This window comes from Aethalodelphis obliquidens, unplaced genomic scaffold (genome assembly GCF_003676395.1).
Source record: "Aethalodelphis obliquidens isolate GAN/ISIS:26980383/991018 unplaced genomic scaffold, ASM367639v1 scaffold12, whole genome shotgun sequence".
NCBI classification, from domain to species: domain Eukaryota; kingdom Metazoa; phylum Chordata; class Mammalia; order Artiodactyla; family Delphinidae; genus Aethalodelphis; species Aethalodelphis obliquidens.
In genome coordinates, this window is record NW_020837956.1 from 37,370,098 (window position 1) to 37,390,165 (window position 20,068).

At 40.8% G+C, this 20,068-nt stretch overlaps 1 protein-coding gene across 2 annotated transcripts in view; it reads left to right on the forward strand.

Moving 5' to 3' along the window:
* The window catches only part of MBOAT2 (membrane bound glycerophospholipid O-acyltransferase 2), a 116,667-nt gene that overhangs the window by 65,083 nt on the left and 31,516 nt on the right, over positions 1–20,068 (forward strand). Inside the window, exons 1-3 of one of the 2 annotated variants that reach the window (XM_027113855.1) lie at positions 6,422–6,427; positions 7,128–7,130; positions 14,920–15,015. In XM_027113855.1, coding sequence (XP_026969656.1) covers positions 6,423–6,427; positions 7,128–7,130; positions 14,920–15,015 — 104 coding nt within the window. In that variant the 5' untranslated portion in view covers position 6,422. Of the gene's footprint in view, positions 1–6,421; positions 6,428–7,127; positions 7,131–14,919; positions 15,016–20,068 lie in introns of those variants that run through there. The other variant, XM_027113854.1, reaches the window with a different exon arrangement.

Below are 20,068 nucleotides of genomic sequence, written 5' to 3' on the forward strand. Positions count from 1 at the left end.
AGGCTTAGAATTCAATGAAATCATCTAAGAAAAAATGTACATGGAAAAGAGGAGAGGACTGAGGCTTCATTGAACAGCTTGGCTGGAGTCACCAGCTGGGAAGAGATCAAGCCAGCTTTCCAGCCGGGCCAGTCTTCACTCCAGAATCGACTTCTGTGTTCTCCTGATACACCCTAATTTACAAACCTGACTTTTTCTTCTTAGTTTCTATAGCCAGTATGTTACGAGATATTTTTTAGTTCCTCCTAGGAAATCCTTAGCATTTGCTGTCCCATCCCCTGTCTTAGCTCGGAACTTATTTCCTCCTGCTGTGTAAGTGCTCTTCTGACTCCCAGCCTTCTGTCTTACCATCCATCATATATATGGGTTAGTCTTTATTATTTGCCTAAAAACTATTTCATCGTATTGCTCTTTGTTCAAAAATCTTTGGACGCCTGTGGGAGAGTAGCCTCAATACTCAGTCGAGAAACTCACGGCCCTTCAGAAAACTCTGAATCCATTTTACCCACTAAGCTCATTTCCTGTTGTTTCTCCCAGTTTTCACTAGGTAGGCGTCAGGCTGACCAGTCTTGGCCCTGGGCACTCAGCCTGACTGGGCGGTGTCATCTTTTCTGTGCCTGTCCTGCTCCGTGTTTGCAGCTACGTCGATGTTGTTGCTGTCCTCCCGAGGGGAGCCTTCACTTGCTTCCCTGGCCTGCGATGATCTTTTCACGCTGCTTCTGTTCTGCCTCTTCACAGAACGCCTTCTCTTTGTCAGGCACCACGCCAGACTCAGACACGCAGATGTCTGAAGTCTTCAAGGAGTGCGGTCTAGTGAAGGATACGGACATCTAAGAGAGCAGTTTTCACAAAATGCGATTAAGACGCTCTAAATAGACATAGTGAGACGGGTGACTGGCATTTTGATGGCTGATCCTGGGAAACCCAGCACTGCAGTCACGATCGGCTGCCAGACATTGTGACCGTTGTTCCTGGCTCGATGTCAGGTTCTTGAGATGGAGAAGCCATATCTTATTGTTCCTTCTATAAAAGGCAAGTGTGTGGAGTCAAAGTGACATCTTTAACAAACCAACTCTGGGAAGAGATGAGACACGTGATCTAAAAATGTGAAGAAAGGCTACTGTGTATCTTTAAGAGGGTGTGTTTATAAATGCGGTGATAGTGGAAGGAGGCTTTCAACTTGGTTCTTAAAGACATCATGTGGTTAGATAGTTGATAGTCACCTATTGGTTACCTGAGGATAAACTTAACCTTTGGTTCTAATACTTTAGCAGAAATCATGTATTTTTTAAAAAAATATTTATTTATTTGGTTGCACCAGGTCTTAGTTGTGGCAGGCGGGCTCCTTAGTTGCAGCTCACCGGCTCCTTAGTTGTGGCATGCAAACTCTTAGTTGCAGCATGCACGTGGGGCCCCCTGCATTGGGAGCATGGAGTCTTATCCACTGCGCCACCAGGAAGTCCCAGAAATAATATATCTTAGAATGTGTTATTGTACACAAAGTAAAAAGAACAAGAAATGTTAAGGATCACATTTATTAAAATCCATTAACTTTATGACTGGCCTATTAGAATAAAATGCAGATACTATCAAAAAGATTTTAGAAAACTGATGTTTTGATGATGGTTATAAAACTAAGTTTTGAGACTTCCAGTTAATTGTAGCAGATTAAACAAACACACACATTTATCTGAAACTCCACTTAAATGGTAGTGAAACATCAAAGAGGTGTAAACTACAAGACGGGGGCTGGAGATGGCATAAGAAGCCGAAACCGAAGTGCCTGCGAGGATGGTGCTGTTGAGGACCAGCTAGCCTGTCCTGCCAAGTCCAGGGCTGGATCCGGGAACTGGCCTGGCAGCCTCTGGAGAGCAGAGCCTGCATGTGGGGTGTAGGGCTGTGGAAGGCTGTGTCCTGGTGACCGGTGTCAGACCCTTTGACTTTGAAATGGTGCATGTGTTACTTTCATAAAAGTAGACGTGAAGGAAAAGCCGAGCGCACTCCGGGATGCTGGTTTTAGAATAACAGCCTCATATGTAGGCCACTTCCGAATGCCACCCCATAGAAAAATAACTCTTCAGGTTGCCTTGCACATAATAGCCACTAAATGAAAACGAACAGACTTGATTCATCATAAATTTTTACATAGGAAACTTGAACCGTTTTTAAGCAGTCATCTTCCCAGGTCTCTGCTGACTTTATCAGGCTTAAGATCCTGTTTTGAAATATACCCAGAAATAGAACACTCACCTTTGCTTTACGTCATTCGCCCGTAGGTCAGCAAACTCTCATTATGTCTAATAATTGTGTTTGTATTCACATGACTGTTGTATTTTTAGTGCAAAAATTTTTACCTGTGTACATATTTAGCATTTTAGCCAGTTGTCTCTCTGGTTAGTTAATGTGAGTATTGTACAGTTTTCTGGTTACTTGTTACCAAAGCCTATTTTTAAGATCCTGTAAATCATTTATTAAGTACTTTGCAAACTCTGTTTCTCACTAGTGCCATCTTTGGAGTTAAATCTAGTGTCCACCCCCTGCCAATATTTACTGCCTTTTTGTATCAACAGTTCTTGGCTTACATTTATTGCTATTTAAATAGATTAAAATGTAGAAATAACTAGATTAAGTGAATTATAGTTTTGATTATTTAATGGTGTATTCTAGAAATGGAAATATGTAATTGTGGATAGTAATTTTGGAATAGATTTTGAAACGAACGGAGTGTAGGTTTGGAGAAGTATTTACTTAGAGGTGTTTGCTTTTTAAACTGAATGGAGTCTCTCTTCAAAATTACATAATAACCTATGATATGCAGGGTTATATGCCAGGAAGTAGAGGTAAGGTTTGGAGATACCAACTGGAAGAAAACTTGACCCCTGACTTAAAGGCTGTTGTGACCCCCTAGCAGTTTTAACCTGAGTTTACCTTCTGTCAGCTTTACAGTTTTCACTTAGCAGGGCCATCGAGACAGAGGGAGGGGAATCAAATAAGACTCGGGACAGTTTAGCAAGAAATGATGATAAAAGAACACAGTTAACTTTAAAGTGAAATGGAGCCCTGTTTCAGCAAATCGTGACCAACCTGAGACAACACTGATGGTGACTAACTTATCCTCCCTCAAATTGCTGGAATTCCAGTGATCACCTGTGTGCATGTGTGATGGGTGATCTCAGTGTTGCCAGGCTTCTCTAAGCTTCAGTAATATTCTAGTTTCATCTATCTTAAATAATTCTTTATTTCTTAAGTTATCAAAATAGAAGCCTATGTAAATGTGTTTCATTCATCCAGTAGAACCAAAGAAAGAACTCTTTTTTTTTTTTTTTTTTAAGTTAGATTCTGGGGCAACAAAAGTTCGTGAAGAAATTTGGATTTTGTTCTAAGTGTGGTGGGTGGCTGCTGGCAAGTCCTGAACATTCTGGATGCTGTGTGTATAACAGACTTGGGAGGGAGTGGGAGCAGGGGGCTAGTCAGGATGCTCTTACAGTGGTCCAGGCTTGGACCTGCTTCCAGTGGGAATTACTCAGTCCAGGATAGATTTTGATGATAGATTTGAAAATGGATGTGGGTCATACATGATGTGAACTATGAAGATGGATATGAAGATTTGGATATGGGATGTGAGTATAGAGATACATCAAAAATGACTTTAGTTTTTTGGGCAAAGCAACTGGGTGAAAGATGATGCCATTAATCAAGACAGAGAAGACTAGGGAGAGGAATTGTTTTGGTGAGGTCAGAATTTCTGTTTTGAACATGATAAATTTGAGATGCTTGTTAGGCAACCAAATAGAGATGTTAAGTAGCTTGTTGATTGTTTGAGTTTGGAGGTTAGGAGACACGTCTAATCTAGAGATATAAAATCTGGGTGCTGTTGGTATACAGCAGTAGGTAAACACCTACGTAGCTTAAAATCATGGAACTGGAAATCCTTTTGGAAATAGGTGCAAATGGAGAAGAGGACTGAACCCTGGAGCCCCAGGTTGAGAAGGAATCTGCAATGGAGATTGTAAAATATGTTTCCAAATAATTTTTTTTTTTTTTTTTTTTTTTTTGCGGTACGCGGGCCTCTCACTATTGTGGCCTCTCCCGTTGCGGAGCACAGGCTCCGGACGCGCAGGCTCAGAGGCCATGGCTCATGGGCCCAGCCGCTCCACGGCATGTGGGATCTTCCCGGACCGGGGCACAAACCCGTGTCCCCTGCATCGGCAGGCGGACTCCCAACCACTGCGCCACCAGGGAAGCCCTCAAATAATTTTTAAATCAACTTTATTTAGATAAAATTTACCTAAAACAAAATAGAACCACCAGTTCCGTGAGTTTGGACAAATGTATAGACCTGTGTAACTACCACCCAAATCCAGATACAGGACACCTCACTCATCCCCCAAAGTTCCTTCATTCCCCTTGTAATCATTCTAGCCCAGTCTCCTGCAACCAGCTATCTGCTTTCTATCACCATAGATTAGTTTGCCTGTTTTAGAAGTTCATATAAGTTGAAGTATATAGTAAGTAATCTTCTGTGTCTGGCTTTTTAAACTCAGCTTAATGTTTTAAACTCATTCGTGTCATTGTGTTGATCAACAGTATGTTCCTTTTATTGCTGAGTACCCTTCCAATGTGTGAATATACCACCATTTACATATCCTTTCACCTGTCTATTAATGGTCATTTGGATTATTTCAAAATTTGGGGGACTTCCCTGGCGCTCCAGTGGTTAGGACTTTGCCTTCCAAAGCAGGGGGTGCGGGTTCAACCCCTGGTCAGGTAGCTAAGATCCCACATGCCTTGCAGCCAAAAAACCAAAACATAAAAACCAGAAGCAATATTGTAACAAATTCAATAAAAACTTGAAAAAAAAAACTGTCCACATCAAAAAAAATCTTAAAAAAAAATTGTATGTATTTAAAAAAACCCCCAAATTTGGGTTATTAGGAATAAAAGTTCTAAAACATTCTTGTACAAGTCTTTGTATGGATATATGTCTTCATTTCTCTTACGTAAATACCTAGGGAGGATTTGCTGGGACATAGGGTAAGAGTATGTTTAATCATATAAGGAACTGCCAGACTTCCCCAAAGTGGTTTTACCATTTCACACTCCTACAGGCAATGTGTGAGAGCACCAGTCGTTTACCTTCTCATCAACGCTTGGTTTTATCTGTCTTTTCAATGTTAGTCATTCTAATGTGTGTACAGTGGAATTTCACTATGATTTTAATTTAGATTTCTCCTGACTGATGATGTCAAGCGTCTTTTCTTGCCTTTTTGACCAATTGTACGTCTTCTTTTGGGACACGTTTATTCGAACCTTCTGACTTGAATTTTATTACTATCTTATAATTCATTCTTTCTGTTTTCTGGTTGTAAGTCTTTTGCAGGTATGTGGATATATTCTCCCAACCTGTGACTTGCCTTTTCGTCTTCTTGGTGGTGACTTTTGACAAATAGAACTTTTAAGTTTTGATGAAGTCAATTTAACAATTTTTTATTTGATACTTTAGAGCTTTCTGTGTCTTTTCTAAGATGTCTGTGCCTGCCTAAGGTTATAAATATTTTCTTCTAGATTTATGGTTTTAGTTTTTATGCTTATGTCAGTGATCCAGTCTGAGTTCATTTTTTTGTGTGTGCTATGAGGCAAGGGTTGAAATTGGTTTTCTTCCGTGTGTGTATCCATTTGTCCCAGCACTGTTTGTCCACATACCGTCTTTTCGGTTTTGAATTGCAATTCACCACATATGTGTGACTTTACCTCTAGACTGTTTGTTCTGTTCATTGATCCGCGTGTCTAACGTGCACAGCACTTGTAACATCTGAATACTAACTTTACTTTCTCCTTAATTATTTTTAAAGTTCCATTGTATAATTTTTTTAATGTACTTACTTTATTTATTTATTTTTGGCTGCGTTGGGTCTTTGTTGCTGTGTGCAGGCCCCCTCCATTTGCAGTGAGCGGGGGCCACTCCTTGCTGCGGTGTGAGGGCCTCTCATTGCGGTGGTGTCTCTTGTTGCAGAGCACGGGCTCTAGGCACGAGGGCTCAGAGCACTGTAGTTGTGGCTCGCAGGCTCTAGAGCGCAGGCTCAGCAACTGTGGCACACGGGCTTAATTGCTCCGCGGCATGTGGGATCTTCCCGGACCAGGGCTCGAACCCAGGTCCGCTGAACTGGCAGGCGGATTCTTAACCGCTGCGCCACCAGGGAGGCCCGTCTCCTTAATTGTTTTTCTCTGTTTGCTTACATACTTTTTGTTTTACAGTGTTCCTTGTATTTTTAAAGTGGCTTCAAAAATTACTTAGAAATGCAAAGACTGCAGAATGTTTTGAAAGAGAAGAGTAAAGTTTGAGGACTTAGGCTACCTGATTTCAAGATTTCCAAGAGAGCCTTGGAGAGTATAGACAGTGGGGAAGGCAAAATAAGGAGAAAATGCAGTTAGCACTCAGCTATGCAGGCCTTTCCTGAATCTGGGCGGCACCCACAGCCGTCTGAGCTCAGGCACCTTGGAAAGTGGACAGTTTAATTTGATTTCAGCGCGTTAAAACAGCTACTCATTTATTCGTTTTTGTCTTTATTCCCATCAAGATTTTGAACCTTTTGTTGATGTTGCCTGTTTTCCTCATTTGGGGAGAAATTCTTTCTCAGTTCACAGCATTGCTAGCCCATTAGTTTCCATAGTCCCTGAGCACTTTGTTTTTCCCTGAACAATTTCCAATTTGTATCTAATATCTAGAGAATGGGTATTTTAGCTGTGGTTTCTCTTTTTAAAATGGGGCAGTCATTCAACATTCATATTTTAATGAATAATAAAAGGTTCTTTCTGGAACTCTTCAAATCTTGTTGATTTAATTTTGTTATGAGTGATGGTAATATCAGGGTGCTTTGAAAAACTGCAAAGGGCAGAAATCCCAGCTCATAGTGGTATAATGGTGTAACAGTACAGGAAGATTTACCTCCCGAAGCAAGAAGTCCTGAGGCCAGGCAGTTCTTGTTGGTTAACTCAGCAACTCAGTTTTAATGAGGGCATCAAAAAGTTCTATTTTTTGTTCTATATAGCTCTTCTGTTTCGCCGTGTCAGCATATTGTCTGTAGGCTCGCTCCTTTTATAAGCTGGGCTTATCAACATGACAGTAGCAAGTGTCCTACTTCAAGGAGAAAGCCTTTCCAAAAGCTCTGTGTCATGTTTCTTTGACCGTACTTAAGTTTTATGCCCACGTGTAAACTGGTCCGTTGCAAGGAGGGCGAGACCACAGTGATTCAGTTAGCATAGTCAGGCTCCCTCCCTGTGTGCCTGCCTTTTATAAGGGAGAGAACTACGGTTCAGAAGTAAAGAAACTTTCTTAAGATCACACAGATAGGAAGAGTAAAAAGTGATGGGGCCATTATTTAAATCTAGATCATGTCTGTCTGGATTTTATTTGCATGCATATTTTTCTGTTTGAAGGCATCCAGTGAAACCCATGCAGTGACCATAGCACTTATAAGAATATCGTGCCCATATGTATTGGCTTATATGTCTGCTTTCCTCTGCTGTTGTGTGCACTTGAAAAATCAGGGGCTTTCCCCATCACCCTTTCCTGCAGCCTATCTCAGAAGAAAAGATAACAACAAAAGTTTGGTGTGCTTTGGTATCAGTTAGGAATACATTTCAGTTGCAGAAAAAAACCACCACCTGAGATTTTTTTCTGGACTTAGGTTATTCAGAGCCAGTGTAGCTGCTCAGCAGTGTTTATTAAAGGAGCAGGTTTCCTGTTCTGCGGTGCTGTCCTTCGCCTGTTAGGTCGCTACTTCATGGATGCAAGATGCTTGCTGCAGCAGCAGTCAGATCCGTATTCTGGGCAGAAGGAATTCACACCACACCAGCTGCGTGTATCCCCTCTTGTTCTTTGATTCTCACAGAATGCTTTCATTGGCTTTTGACAAACTCATAACTAATCTATGGTTGCAATTCAACCATGATTTGACAGAATTAGACTACAGATTTTTCTCCAGTTCAGTAAAGAAGTTCCTCACATCACGGGCAAACAAGTGTTGTTCCGTTATGAATGTCGGTTGATATTTTTGTTTACATTAATGAGTAAATTGAAAGTGAAGCGATAAAGATATATGTGAGCACTTCACTCTCCTTGTCCGTAATGTGAGTAAGAGCAACTTCTTTGCTGAATTGAATAACAGTTTTTAAATACTGGAAGAATAAGATTTCCTCCTTTTTTTTGGCTATTCACAATGTAGTGGCTACAGGTCATGACACACTTTTACAAGTTTAACGTGCATTATTGGCATTCTCTTCATTACTTCTAATTCGGCTCAGCCAACTTCTTCCATAAAGGGCCAGATAGTAAATATTTTAGGCTTTGAGGGCCTTGCAGTTGCTGGTGCAACTATTCAGCTTAGCTCTTCTAAGGCAAAAGCAGGCATAGACAATATGTATGTAAACGGGCATAGGTGTGGTCAGATAAATTTCATTTATGTAACAGCAAGGAGGGGGCGAGATTTGTCCTACAGGCTTCAGTTTGATGATCCCTGCTTTAAACATTCTATAGTGTTTGCCAGTTTTCAAGGTGTAAATACTTCCACCACGGTGGATTTAAAGCTACTCACTTGATGCCCCTGAATGTGGAATTGGGAAGAAATGCTCAGTAGCTCACAATTACATACTGTTTCTACCGCACAGATACAGGAGATGGAAGTCACCTCAAGAGCAGAGAAAATGGCAAAAGTCAAGAAGTAACGGAGAAGTGATGCGTTTGAACATTTAATACCTTTGAAAGATAATTTCTTTCATCTTATGTTTATATCATTTAGTTTTTAGTAATGGCTGAGCTTAACAACCACTTTACAAAAACTCTTGAAAAGTTAACAGCTTTCATAAGCTGGTATGAGCCGGATCTGGAACACTCCTGCAGACGGCCACCACCATGGGCCACACAGACGCGTACCTTCCCAGGAGCCTCAGCAGACGCCTGCGTACACCTCATAGGCAGAGCTGTGTCAAGAGAGGCTGGGAAATGGAATATTTAGCCTTTGGCCTCTATAGGCAAGGAAAGCAAGGGTGAACAGAGATGGAAATGCACATGGAGTGAGTCAGCCTAGAGTGTCTGCTACAGTTCTGCTCTAGAACTTTTTCCATGATATATCCATATATGTTTATATATATACATACATATGTGTACATATCTAGAGAATCTAAAATGGGATTGCATTTTAAGCACACTGTTCTTTAGCTTACTTTTTCCACTTGACTCTGACTTCCATTGTGTGTACATATAGGTATCTCTTTATTCACTGTTACTGAATGCTGTAGTGTGGCTTTCTATTTATTTTATTATTTACATTTATTATAGCTAATATCATTGGAGACATTTAGCTGGTTTCCCATTTTTATCATTAAATACAGTGCTTTAGTGAATATCTTTGTATGTATCCTTGTGCATATATATAAGTATTTTTATTTTTTAGGATAGACTTCTTGCAGTGAAATTGGCGGTTCAAAGAGTATGTACAAATTCTGAGGTATGCTGCAAAATCACCTACCGAAAAAAGATGTTTAAAATTTCATCCCTACCAGCTATGTTTGCGAACGCCTGTTTTTCCCTCCCAAACTGGATATTATCTACTTTTAAACTTTTGCCAGTCTTACTAGTCTTTTTTTTTTTGGCTGCTCTGTGCATGGCATGTGGGATCTTAGTTCCCCAGCCAGGGATCAAACCCGTGCTCCCTGCAGTGGAAGCATGGAGGCTTAACCACTGGACTGCCAGGGAAGTCCCTACTTTTAAACTTTTGCCAGTCTTAAAGTATTATCTACTTTTAAACTTTTTATATTGGATAAGTATTATAATTCTAATATGCATTTCTGGATTATTATTATTATTTTCTGGTCATTCTTTATCATGAATCTAATTTATTTTTCTAAATGGACTGGCCGTTATAATTTTTTTATTCTATAATTTGATCATTCACATTCTCATCCATTTTTTCACTTGAATTCTTAATTTCTTTCTTTGTTGACTTGTAGAATTTCATCATTAGGGATATTAACAAACATGTAGTAGATAATTTCTGTTACTTATTTAATTTTCTGTCATCTCTCATACAGAAATTTCCAATAATCTCTATATAATAAATATTGTCACATTTTGTCTTTGTGGCATTTATGATTTTTGTCATGCTTATGAAGGTTTCCCCAGTTCCAGAAATTTGAGGATATTCTTTTGTGTTTTATTCTAGACTTTTTACTGTCTTATTTTTTTTCACAGTCTGACTGGATTTTTGTATGTGTGTGTAGTGTGAACTCGAAAACTATTTTTATTTCTGAAAGGAGAGCTAACATTTTACACTTCATTTGCCTCATTCATCTTTTTCCCACTAATTTCATATGCCAGCTTTATAATTACCAAAACTTTCAGTTGTACGGTGAGTCTTTTTTTTGAACCTTCTTCTTTGTAAGGTTAATCTTTTGGCCTGTTTCTGCATCAATACTGCATTATGAATCACCGTGATGTATTCTTTTATCTGGTAGGAGAGGGCAAGTCCTCCTCGTCATATGTTTGTTTAGTTTTCCAGAAGACCTAGCAAGTCAACTAATCAGGTTCCACTAAAAGTATTGTTGGGGACTTCCCTGGTGGCGCAGCGGTTGAGAGTCCACCTGCCGATGCAGGGGACGCGGGTTCGTGCCCCGGTCCGGGAAGATCCCACATGCCGCGGAGCGGCTGGGCCCGTGAGCCATGGCCGCTTAGCCTGCGCGTCCGGAGCCTGTGCTCCGCAACGGGAGAGGCCACAACAGTGAGAGGCCCGCGTACCGCCAAAAAAAAAAAAAAAAAAAAAGTGTTGTTGGGATTTTGCTTGGGATTATGATGCTAAATTTAGAGATTTGAGGGGAGTGGACTCTAATGTTATTTGAATTTTCAAAATAAGTCTAAAAGTAAGTTATTTTACACTAACACATATACCTCTTCTTTCCCACTTCACAAACTTTCATGTGCTTTCCCCCATGAATTACTAGTGTTTCAGGGCCAACGAAGTACTGAATATTTTGAGAGATCTTTTTAATGTTAAGAAAACATCCTCTTCCCTTAGTTTACTGAGTTCTATTTGTTTTGTGGAAACATAATAGAATTTTATTAAATGCCTTTTTATGTATCTGTTATAACTATTTTTCCCCTTTGACTCACCACTATGATGATACATATTACTAGTCTTCCTTTACTGAATCATTCTTGCATTTATCCAATAAGCCCTGCCTGGTTGAGGTATCTTATTTTAAATTACAATTAGTTTTAGTGTGCTAAACTCTTTTTTTTTTTGGTGGTACGCAGGCCTCTCACTGTCGTGGCCTCTCCCGCTGCGGAGCACAGGCTCCGGACGTGCAGGCTCAGCGGCCATGGCTCACGGGCCCAGCCGCTCCACGGCATGTGGGATCTTCCCGGACCGGGGCACGAACCCGCGTCCCCTGCATCGGCAGGCGGACTCTCAACCACTGCGCTACCAGGGAAGCCTGAGCTAAACTCTTTTTAAGGAATTATTTCAGTTATCTAGTGCAGCAGGACAAATCACCCCAAGTTTAGTGTCTTAGCAGTGATCTATCATTATTTTTCATGGTTTTCTGTTTTGAGTAGACCCAGCTGAACAATTTTTGCCTAGGGTCTCATGTGGTTGTTATTAAATATTGGCTGGAACTGCAGTTATTTGAAAGCATGACTGCTTGACATCAAGAAGGTTTCCTGCTAAGGCTGGCAGTTGACGTTGGCTGCTGGCTGGGAGATCAGCTGGGATGATTGACTGGAGCACCTGCATGTTACCTCTCCATGTGGGCTTGAGCTGCTCACAGGTAATGGCTGGGCTCAGAGACAGTGTGCCAAGGACAAGCATTCCAAGAAACCTAGGAGGAAGCAGCAAGACTTCCTATGACCTAGCCTTGACGTTGCAGGAAGTCATTTCCATTGTATTCTGTTGGTAAACCAAGTTATTTCGACCAGATTCGAGGTGAGGAGAATTATATTCCAGCTCTTGAGGTGCAGAGCTACATGTGCAACAGGGAGAGTTGTTACTGGGGGCAGCAACCTTAGGAGCCCTTCTGTCCTCTGGCTCCCAAAGTTCACAGTCATCCCACATGAAAAATGCACTTACTTGGCTCCCAGGATCCCCCAGAGTCTCCTCTCATTATGGCATCAAGCTCGAGATCTCTGTCTCGTCATCTCAGTCAGGTCTAGTACGGATGAGGCTTCTTGGCTGTGGTTCTTCTCCATGTGAGGACCAGTAAACTAAAGGGGCCCCTGGTGGACCCAGTACACAGTGGTGAGCAGTGATAGGATAGCTGTAGTAGACCTTTTTGTTCAAATAGGAGGGGAAGGCAGGTCACTTAGCAATCCCCGGTCCATAACAATTGTGAACTCCAGACAGACACCTGTTATCACTTCCTTGATTAGGGCCCAGACCTAGTCCCTGCAAGTGGTTCTGTGTGGCTCTTGGATTCACCCTCTAGACTCTTGACTCCACACCCTGAGCTCTCCTTCCTTTTTCATAAGAAATAGCCGGATTTTGCAGTTGAATAGTTTTCTTAGCCTACTACCCAACAGTAGATAGTTGGGCACCCAAAGATCTGTTTTCATTTTGAGCTGTCTCTCCCTTCAGTCCAATCTCATGTAACTCCCTTAAAAATGATGTGGGCTTCCTGTGTATCTAATTATAACCCCTGCATTAGACAAAAGCTGCACCCGCGGATCTCTTTTTGATAGTCTCCTTTTTAATTTGGTCTGAAAGTGCTGTGGGACAACATCCTTAAGGTTCCTAAAAATGTTCTTGCCTCGTAGAGTCTAAGAGGTATATACCCTTAAGATTCTTAGAAACTCTTTTTTTAAATCTAAGAGGTTCTATAAAGTTGTCCTTAACTCTTTCTGAGGTGTCATCAAGAGACCCTTGACTTCATCTTTACTCTGATTACTTTAAGAATATTTTGCTGTCAAGAAAGACTATCCTGAGCCCTTTCTATTTTTCCTAAATTCTGCTCAAACCCTGCACATTTTCTTTTTTAGTTCATCTCTCTCTACCCGTACCTTGTTGTATGCATCTAAGAGAAACCTTTCAGCACTTTTATTGGGTATTTTTCTTATCTTCCACGTTACAGCAGGCAGCAGTGTTCCCCAGTCACTGTATAACCTGGGGTGCCTGGGGTGCCTTTTCTCTGCTTCCAGTTAGAATTTCCCTGCTGCTCTTTAGGTCTTTGGTAGCAATCTCCTCGAGACCTTTCCTGCTGCCACCTGCTCCCTGTCCTACAGCCAGTGTGTGTTAGGGTTTTCCTATGGTAGCACCCTGTTTTCACTTACCAATTTCTGTTCTGATTACGTCACTACATCAAAATGCAGTGGCTTAAAATAAAGTGCTTACTGTTCTGTGGGTCAGGAATTCGGGAAAGGTTTGGCCGAATCGAGCCCTCGTTTTCACCTGACATCAGCTTCTTCACGTAACATGTCTGAAGACTTAGTGCTCTCTGGCACCTCACTCTCTGACACTCCCTCCTCCAGAGCCTGTACATGTGTTGGTCTTGGGACAGTCATGCTTTTCTCCTGACGAACAACTTCTAAAAGGCAGGAAGGAGAAACTGCCAGGCTAATTATGGGCTGCGCCTGAGCTAGCAAAGTGTTCCTTCTACCATAGTCTACTGGTCAGTGCAGTTAGAGGGCCAATGGAGATTCAAAGCGGGTAGAGAAAGAGACTCCGCCTCCTTATGAGGGGACAGAGGGGCAGGTTGTAGAAGAGCACGTGAAATGGGGCCCTCTTTGGAAAATGCGATCTGCCACATGATATTCAGAAGTTACGTTAGGTTTGATTTCTCAGCGTTCTGTGTGTGGGTATGCACATGTGCCATTTTATCAGATATAGCTATCAGGAATATAGTAACTCTGTAAATCATTTGAATTAGGAAGCTTTCCCCCCTTTTTCTTTGCTCAGGAATAATCCAAGTAGATCGGAATTACCTCCTGGTATAAAGTTTGAAAGGACCTTTTCATAAAAGCTCCTGAATTGCCAACCTGAGAAGTTTAAGGTTTCAACTTAGCCAAATACGTTGGTCTTTTTCCGTTGATTTCTTCATTATATATGTTTAGAAAGTCCTTCGCCAATTTGAGAATGTTTGAATATTTATCCACAGCCCCTTTGTGATTTGGTTTTATGTTGTATTCATAATTCTTTAATCCATCTAGAATTGTTTAGATGAAGATACAACTCCCTTCCCCCAGCCACATGGTTAACTAATTAGGTGATAATCAATCCATTCCTGCTAATTTGCATTGCAGCCTTCATTTTATGCAATGTTATGTATCCTAGAGCCTGTGGATTTCTGTTCTATTGATATGTAAATTCTTTTTCCCATACTGTGTGTTTAATTATTGTAACTCTCTCCCATACATCTTAAGACTGAAAATTACTAAACGTTCCTGTTTTAAAATGTGAGTAAATACCACCTGACCCACACTGTTTATTATTTTAGACACCTGAGGACAAGTTTTAAAAATCCTATTAAGAATTTGTTTAATGTATATTTCAGCCAAATATTTTCATACTAGATTTTGTTTTCTAGAAGAAGGAGGAATAAATAGAACAGATATCAATACTCAACATATTCAGTTTCACGCTGTGAGCATGACTTTCAGATACATAATTTGGTGTACGGAGTTTTTTCAGAAGGAAAAAATGTATAAAGGTAGGAACTAAATGCACTTACCATTGAAGATGGTACAAAGTTCAAGTAAACTGAAGCAGACACTAGTAAAGATTTTTAAAACTTGTTGAAGAAAGCTATTTGTGGAGTAGATCTAGTAATGTTTAATTTTTTGAACTGTATCATATAGTTAATAAATTAGTTAAAAATGTATTCTTTAACAAAATGGATCTTCTTATTTCACTAATCTAGCTTATTTTCGTTTTCCAGATATTGTTTTGTGTTTGCTTTGGGTTACCTCACAGTATGCCAAATTACTAGAGTCTATATCTTTGATTATGGACAATATTCTGCGGATTTTTCAGGGTAAGCCTGTTTATCTATTCTAACATGTTGGTTAAAGGACAAAATATAGTTGCATTTAGTAGTTCAAATGAAAAACTCTGTTAGTTGAAAATTCTTTTATGAACTTAGCATTTTTCTTCTTGTAAAGTGGTCTTTTATGGTGCTACGTAAGTCACAAAAATAACCTGGTTTTTAAAATTGACTTATACAAAATTGCTAAATATACGGCAGTTAAACTTGTTGTACAGCATTCTGATATCGAAAGCATTTTCTAATTCTGTTAGAAATTTCTGCAATCACTTATAACTAATGAAAATCGGCCCCTTTGAGCCTGCATCCTTGCTACCTTCCCTCCTTCACGCCCCCCCCCTTCCCTCCGTCCTTTCCTTCCTTCTTCCTTTCTCTGGAGTCCCTTTTATACAGTCGTTTCACATCTGATTGCTTGTTCTTGCTTCTTAGCACACTGTGGGACTTTCTTTGGACCAGAGGTCCTCGGACTAGCTTTGTCATTCTGAATTTCCAAGAGAGGGCACTTGAGCATGTACTTTACTTCTATGCATTTCACTCCTATGGAATGTTTTACATTCTTATATTCAGTATTCTACTGAGTGGTAGAAATAACTTCTGGCTTTTATTCCTTCAAAGGAGATTGAGTCCCTCCTTGGTACTGGAGAGGTCTTTTCCCTGTAACAAAACTGATGGAGTGTCTATTATGAGATAAATGCAGTCCAAGTCCTTATGAATGAACTTGCTTACCATCTCTATAAAGGGACACCTGCTAACACCTAAGTACCAGGTGGGGAAGTTGAAGATAAAACTCTATAGTCTTTATGTCAAACCTGACAGATATCTCTGTTGAACAAGATACAGAAGACCTGCTTTTAAGTCAGTCTTGAGTCATCTGGACAGGATAAAAAATGACCAGTAGGGCTTCCCTGGTGGCGCAGTGGTTGGGAGTCCGCCTGCCGATGCACGGGACACGGGTTTGTGCCCTGGTCCGGGAAGATCCCACATGCCGCGGAGCGGTTGGGCCCGTGAGCCATGGCCGCTGAGCCTGCGCGTCCGGAGCCTGTGCTCCACAACGGGAGAGGCCACAACAGTGAGAGGCCCGCGTACAAAAAAAAAAAAAAAAAGAAAAAAAAGACCAGTAAATCCAACTTAAGGATAAGTAAGTGGAAAAAATAAAACAAATCATGACATCTATGAAAAAAACTGTTCAACAATAGAAAAGGCCCAAAGTTGTATGAGCTTAGAGAAAAATCACTGTTATAAAACAAGAGAATTTCAGAAGATGAAATATCTTTTTCTCCTTAATGAGATCAAAGTGGATTTTACTTTTATTAAACAGATTTTTAAAACAGGCTTGGATGAAAGGAGACTGCATCCAAAAGAACAAACACAACCAAGACAAAACAAAATTGATTAAATACACTGAAACACTAGTTAGTCAAATTAGCAGCATATTGAATAGAATTGAGAAATACACCTGGCATTCAGAAGAAGTGAATAGGTGCTGGCCATCTAGCTTATAAATAATAGGAATTCTTGAAGAAAAGAGCTACTGAGCAGAGTCAATAAATGTATTGGGCCACCGTGAAAATCTTGGTGAACCTGAAGAGGTAACCCAGGTCACGTGTTGTCATCCTAGTATAACGAAAGTAGGAACTAGCTGCTTATATTTTTAAACCGCCAGATTTAATAAGTAGTTTAACGTAGCTGACTTGAGTTTATTAGTATGGATTGGTACAAGTACAAATTCGTGAGGCCCGGTATTTGCTGGATCCTTGTAACCCTTCCTTCGTTTCAATCTTAGTCATTACCTTTTTTATTTACTTTATCTGCTGTTCTAAACTCATGTCACTCTCTAGCTAGGGGTAGGCTAACACTGTCAGAACAGCGACATCATTTCGGTGGCTTTACATAATGAAAGTTTATTTCCCATTCACAGTCCAGTCCAGTGAGGAGGGGGCCTCTGCTCTGCACAGTCATTCAGGGAACCAGGCTCCTGCTTTCCTGTGGCCCTGCCTCCTTCAGGGTCTCTGGAATCCTCTTGATTACGTAGATGGAGGGGGCGTGTCCAGCAGTGAGTAGAGCAAAGAGAGAACATGCCATGCTTTCTCCCATTCTGTTGGAAAAGGCTAGTTCCATGACCCCACAATTTAGAGGATAGTTTACGTTAAGAACAAAATGCGCGTGACATGGCTTTAAGTATTTTAATGAAATTAAAATGTTCATTTAAATGTTTAAGTATAATTTAAAATATTGAAGTATGTCAAAGAGAAATAACATAGCATTTTAAAGGTGGACAACCTGATATAAAACTCCCAGTTTAATGTGTGATTTTTATCCATTAGGAGAAAATATCTGACCGTTATCAGTGAACTGGTAAAGATTAGACAGAGACACATCAGCTCAAGGAGAGCATCGAGGCTGAACTAAGTTAAAGGACTCTCTTTTATTTTAACGGGCACAGAAGAGAAAAGAAGCATTTAGAAGCCTTGAGTGTGTTACAACACATGAGCAGAAAAGATCCTGACTTGACCCTAATTAGGATAGATATGGTAGCCATCCAAAATGCTGGCTGTCTGAAGAAGGTAGAACTGAATAAAGGGAACCATTCTTTGTGCTAAGCTGTCCCGTTGCCCTGAAGTTGGAAAAGGGAAGCCAAGCTCTTGCTGAGGACTAGCAGGGGAACTGTTTTGTACAGGGCAGTGTTACTTGCAGAGGTGTGGAACACTGATTTTGTGTGTGTGTGCGCGCACGTGTGTATGTGTGTGCAATGAGAGAGCGAGAAATAGGTTGAATATACATTTAAAATGTTGATTAGATAAAAGGGACTCACCTCTTAATAGAAGCTTCTTTTTGCAGAAAGGTTGAAAAGCTAGGTTGTTAGCTTTCACGTTGGCCTCAGAAAATAGATACAAGAGAAGTATAAAACAATGAAATAGCTTTCCTTTATATCAGCAATAACCGGTTAGAAAATATAATGGAAAAAGGATCCTAGTTTCAAAAGCAGTAAAAACTATGAAATATTTAAGAATACATGTAAAAAGAAATGCCGGGACCTCTGTATAGAAAACTATGAAACTTTACTATAGGATATAAAAGAAGACTGACTGGAGAAACATCTTGTTTATTCAGAGTAACAGTCAGTATTGTAAAGACGGCCCTTTTTCTCTAGTTAATCTGTAAATGTTATGCAATTTAAGTTGAGGTTTTGAGGGAAATCAGACACATTGAAAAGTTTCTCTAGAAGTGTTTGAGAGTAGCAAATTCAATATAAAAACATACTCTGCTTGTAAAGCAGCTATCATTTCAATATTGTAGGACTGACATAGGAATAGCCAAATCCAAGAAGCCAGCATAGAGAAACAGACCCGTGGATCTGGGAAATAAGTGTACAGAATGAAAATGCTGGGATTATAGGTCAGTGAGGAAAGCCCCTCTCGATATTCAGTGAATGGTATTGAGACAGAAAAGGAAACGTAAATACTTGCAACCTTGTAGATGGAAGCAGAAAAGGAGATTTTGGGGGCAGGAAGAGAATGAGTTCTGATTGGAATATGTTGATTTTGTGGAGCTGAAGGGCTGGTTAAGCATCCACCAAAAAAAAGATATGCGTGACATATTTTCCATTGAAGTCAAGAATATATTTTAGAGCTAACCGGATAGTATCAGATGCTCAGGAAGTGTCTTATTACCGGCTGCCCACGTGTGTTCATTCAGCTAAGATTTATTGAGCATGCTCTATACGTTTCGCTGGGTGCTAAGTACTTTTCCAGGTGACAGTCGTGTCAAGCAGAAGAAGGGAGAGACCACTTGGTCTAAAAGCTCCATTCCGTCCCTCTGTACTCACTGAGCTGAGTCCTGGAAGATTCCTGCTGCTCTTCACCATCCTCCGCTCTGCTGTGCCCCGTACCTGTGTTGTAAATAGGGTTGATGTAAATTATTCAGCCCATAAACCGCAGTGTTCCATTTATCCTGTTTCATCCTGTGGGAGCGTCTCCCGACGCCTTGACCTACATTTGGTTAGGGGAAGCATTCCGCCCAGCTGCCACTGATGTAGTTCAAGGTACCAGGAGTAAACAGGCACGGGTCTGTTATATGGTTTCGTATGTCTGTTCCCCGCCCTACCTGAGCCTTTCCCCCGATTTTATGTTTGTTCACAAAGCAGTGTGGTATCACGGTATTTATCAGAAATCTGCAGTGTTCTCTTAAGACTCTAAAGAGTGGATCACTGGCCTTCAAAGCCCCCACTGTGTGTGCCCAGCCTCACCTCTCAGCCTGTCTCGTCTGATGCTGCAGTCACTTTCATGTCCTCACACTTTACTGCCCATCAGATTCTTTCTGCCAGGAGCACCCTTCCCAACCCTACCTGCATATCCAGACCTCCCTGCTCTTAAAGGCCCGGATGAAGTGACTCCTGTTCGAGGTGTTTCCCCCTCAGTTTGCTTAGTTTGAAGTTATCTCTCATTTCTCTGCACATTTCTTCAAATATCTCATTTAGCACTTAACACTTTTTTATGCAGCTCTTCATGTACCGGTTTAGCTCCTAATTTAGTGAGAAAGCTCCTTCGGAGACAGCACTTTACAGTTAAGTATTGCAGCCCTCCAATGCCCTCTGCTGAGTAGCAGTTCCGATATTTATTGAACGAAGGTTTTATCAAACATCTGCTGTGCCTCAGATACTGTTCATGGTATTTGTCCTATTGCCGTTTAATCTAATCCACACAGTGGCTTTATTATCCCCATTTTATGGACAATAATTTTGAGGGTGGGGCAGTTAAATAGCTCCCCCGTCTCCACAATTGATAAGTACTGGAGTCGGGACGTGAGCTGTTTTCTGACTCATGGGTCCACCTGTCTGTTCCCCACGTCTCCGCCCGGTTGTCCAACGAGCATCTCACACTGAACTTGCCTAACACAGAATTCCCAATTTCCCTTCCCTGTTCCTCCTGCACTCCTTCTCAGCCAGCCCTATCCTTCTGTTTCTTGCTGTGGTCAAAAACCTTGGTGGCTTCAGATCTCAAACCCTGTATCTGATCCGTCGTCAAATCTTCATCAAATCTCACCG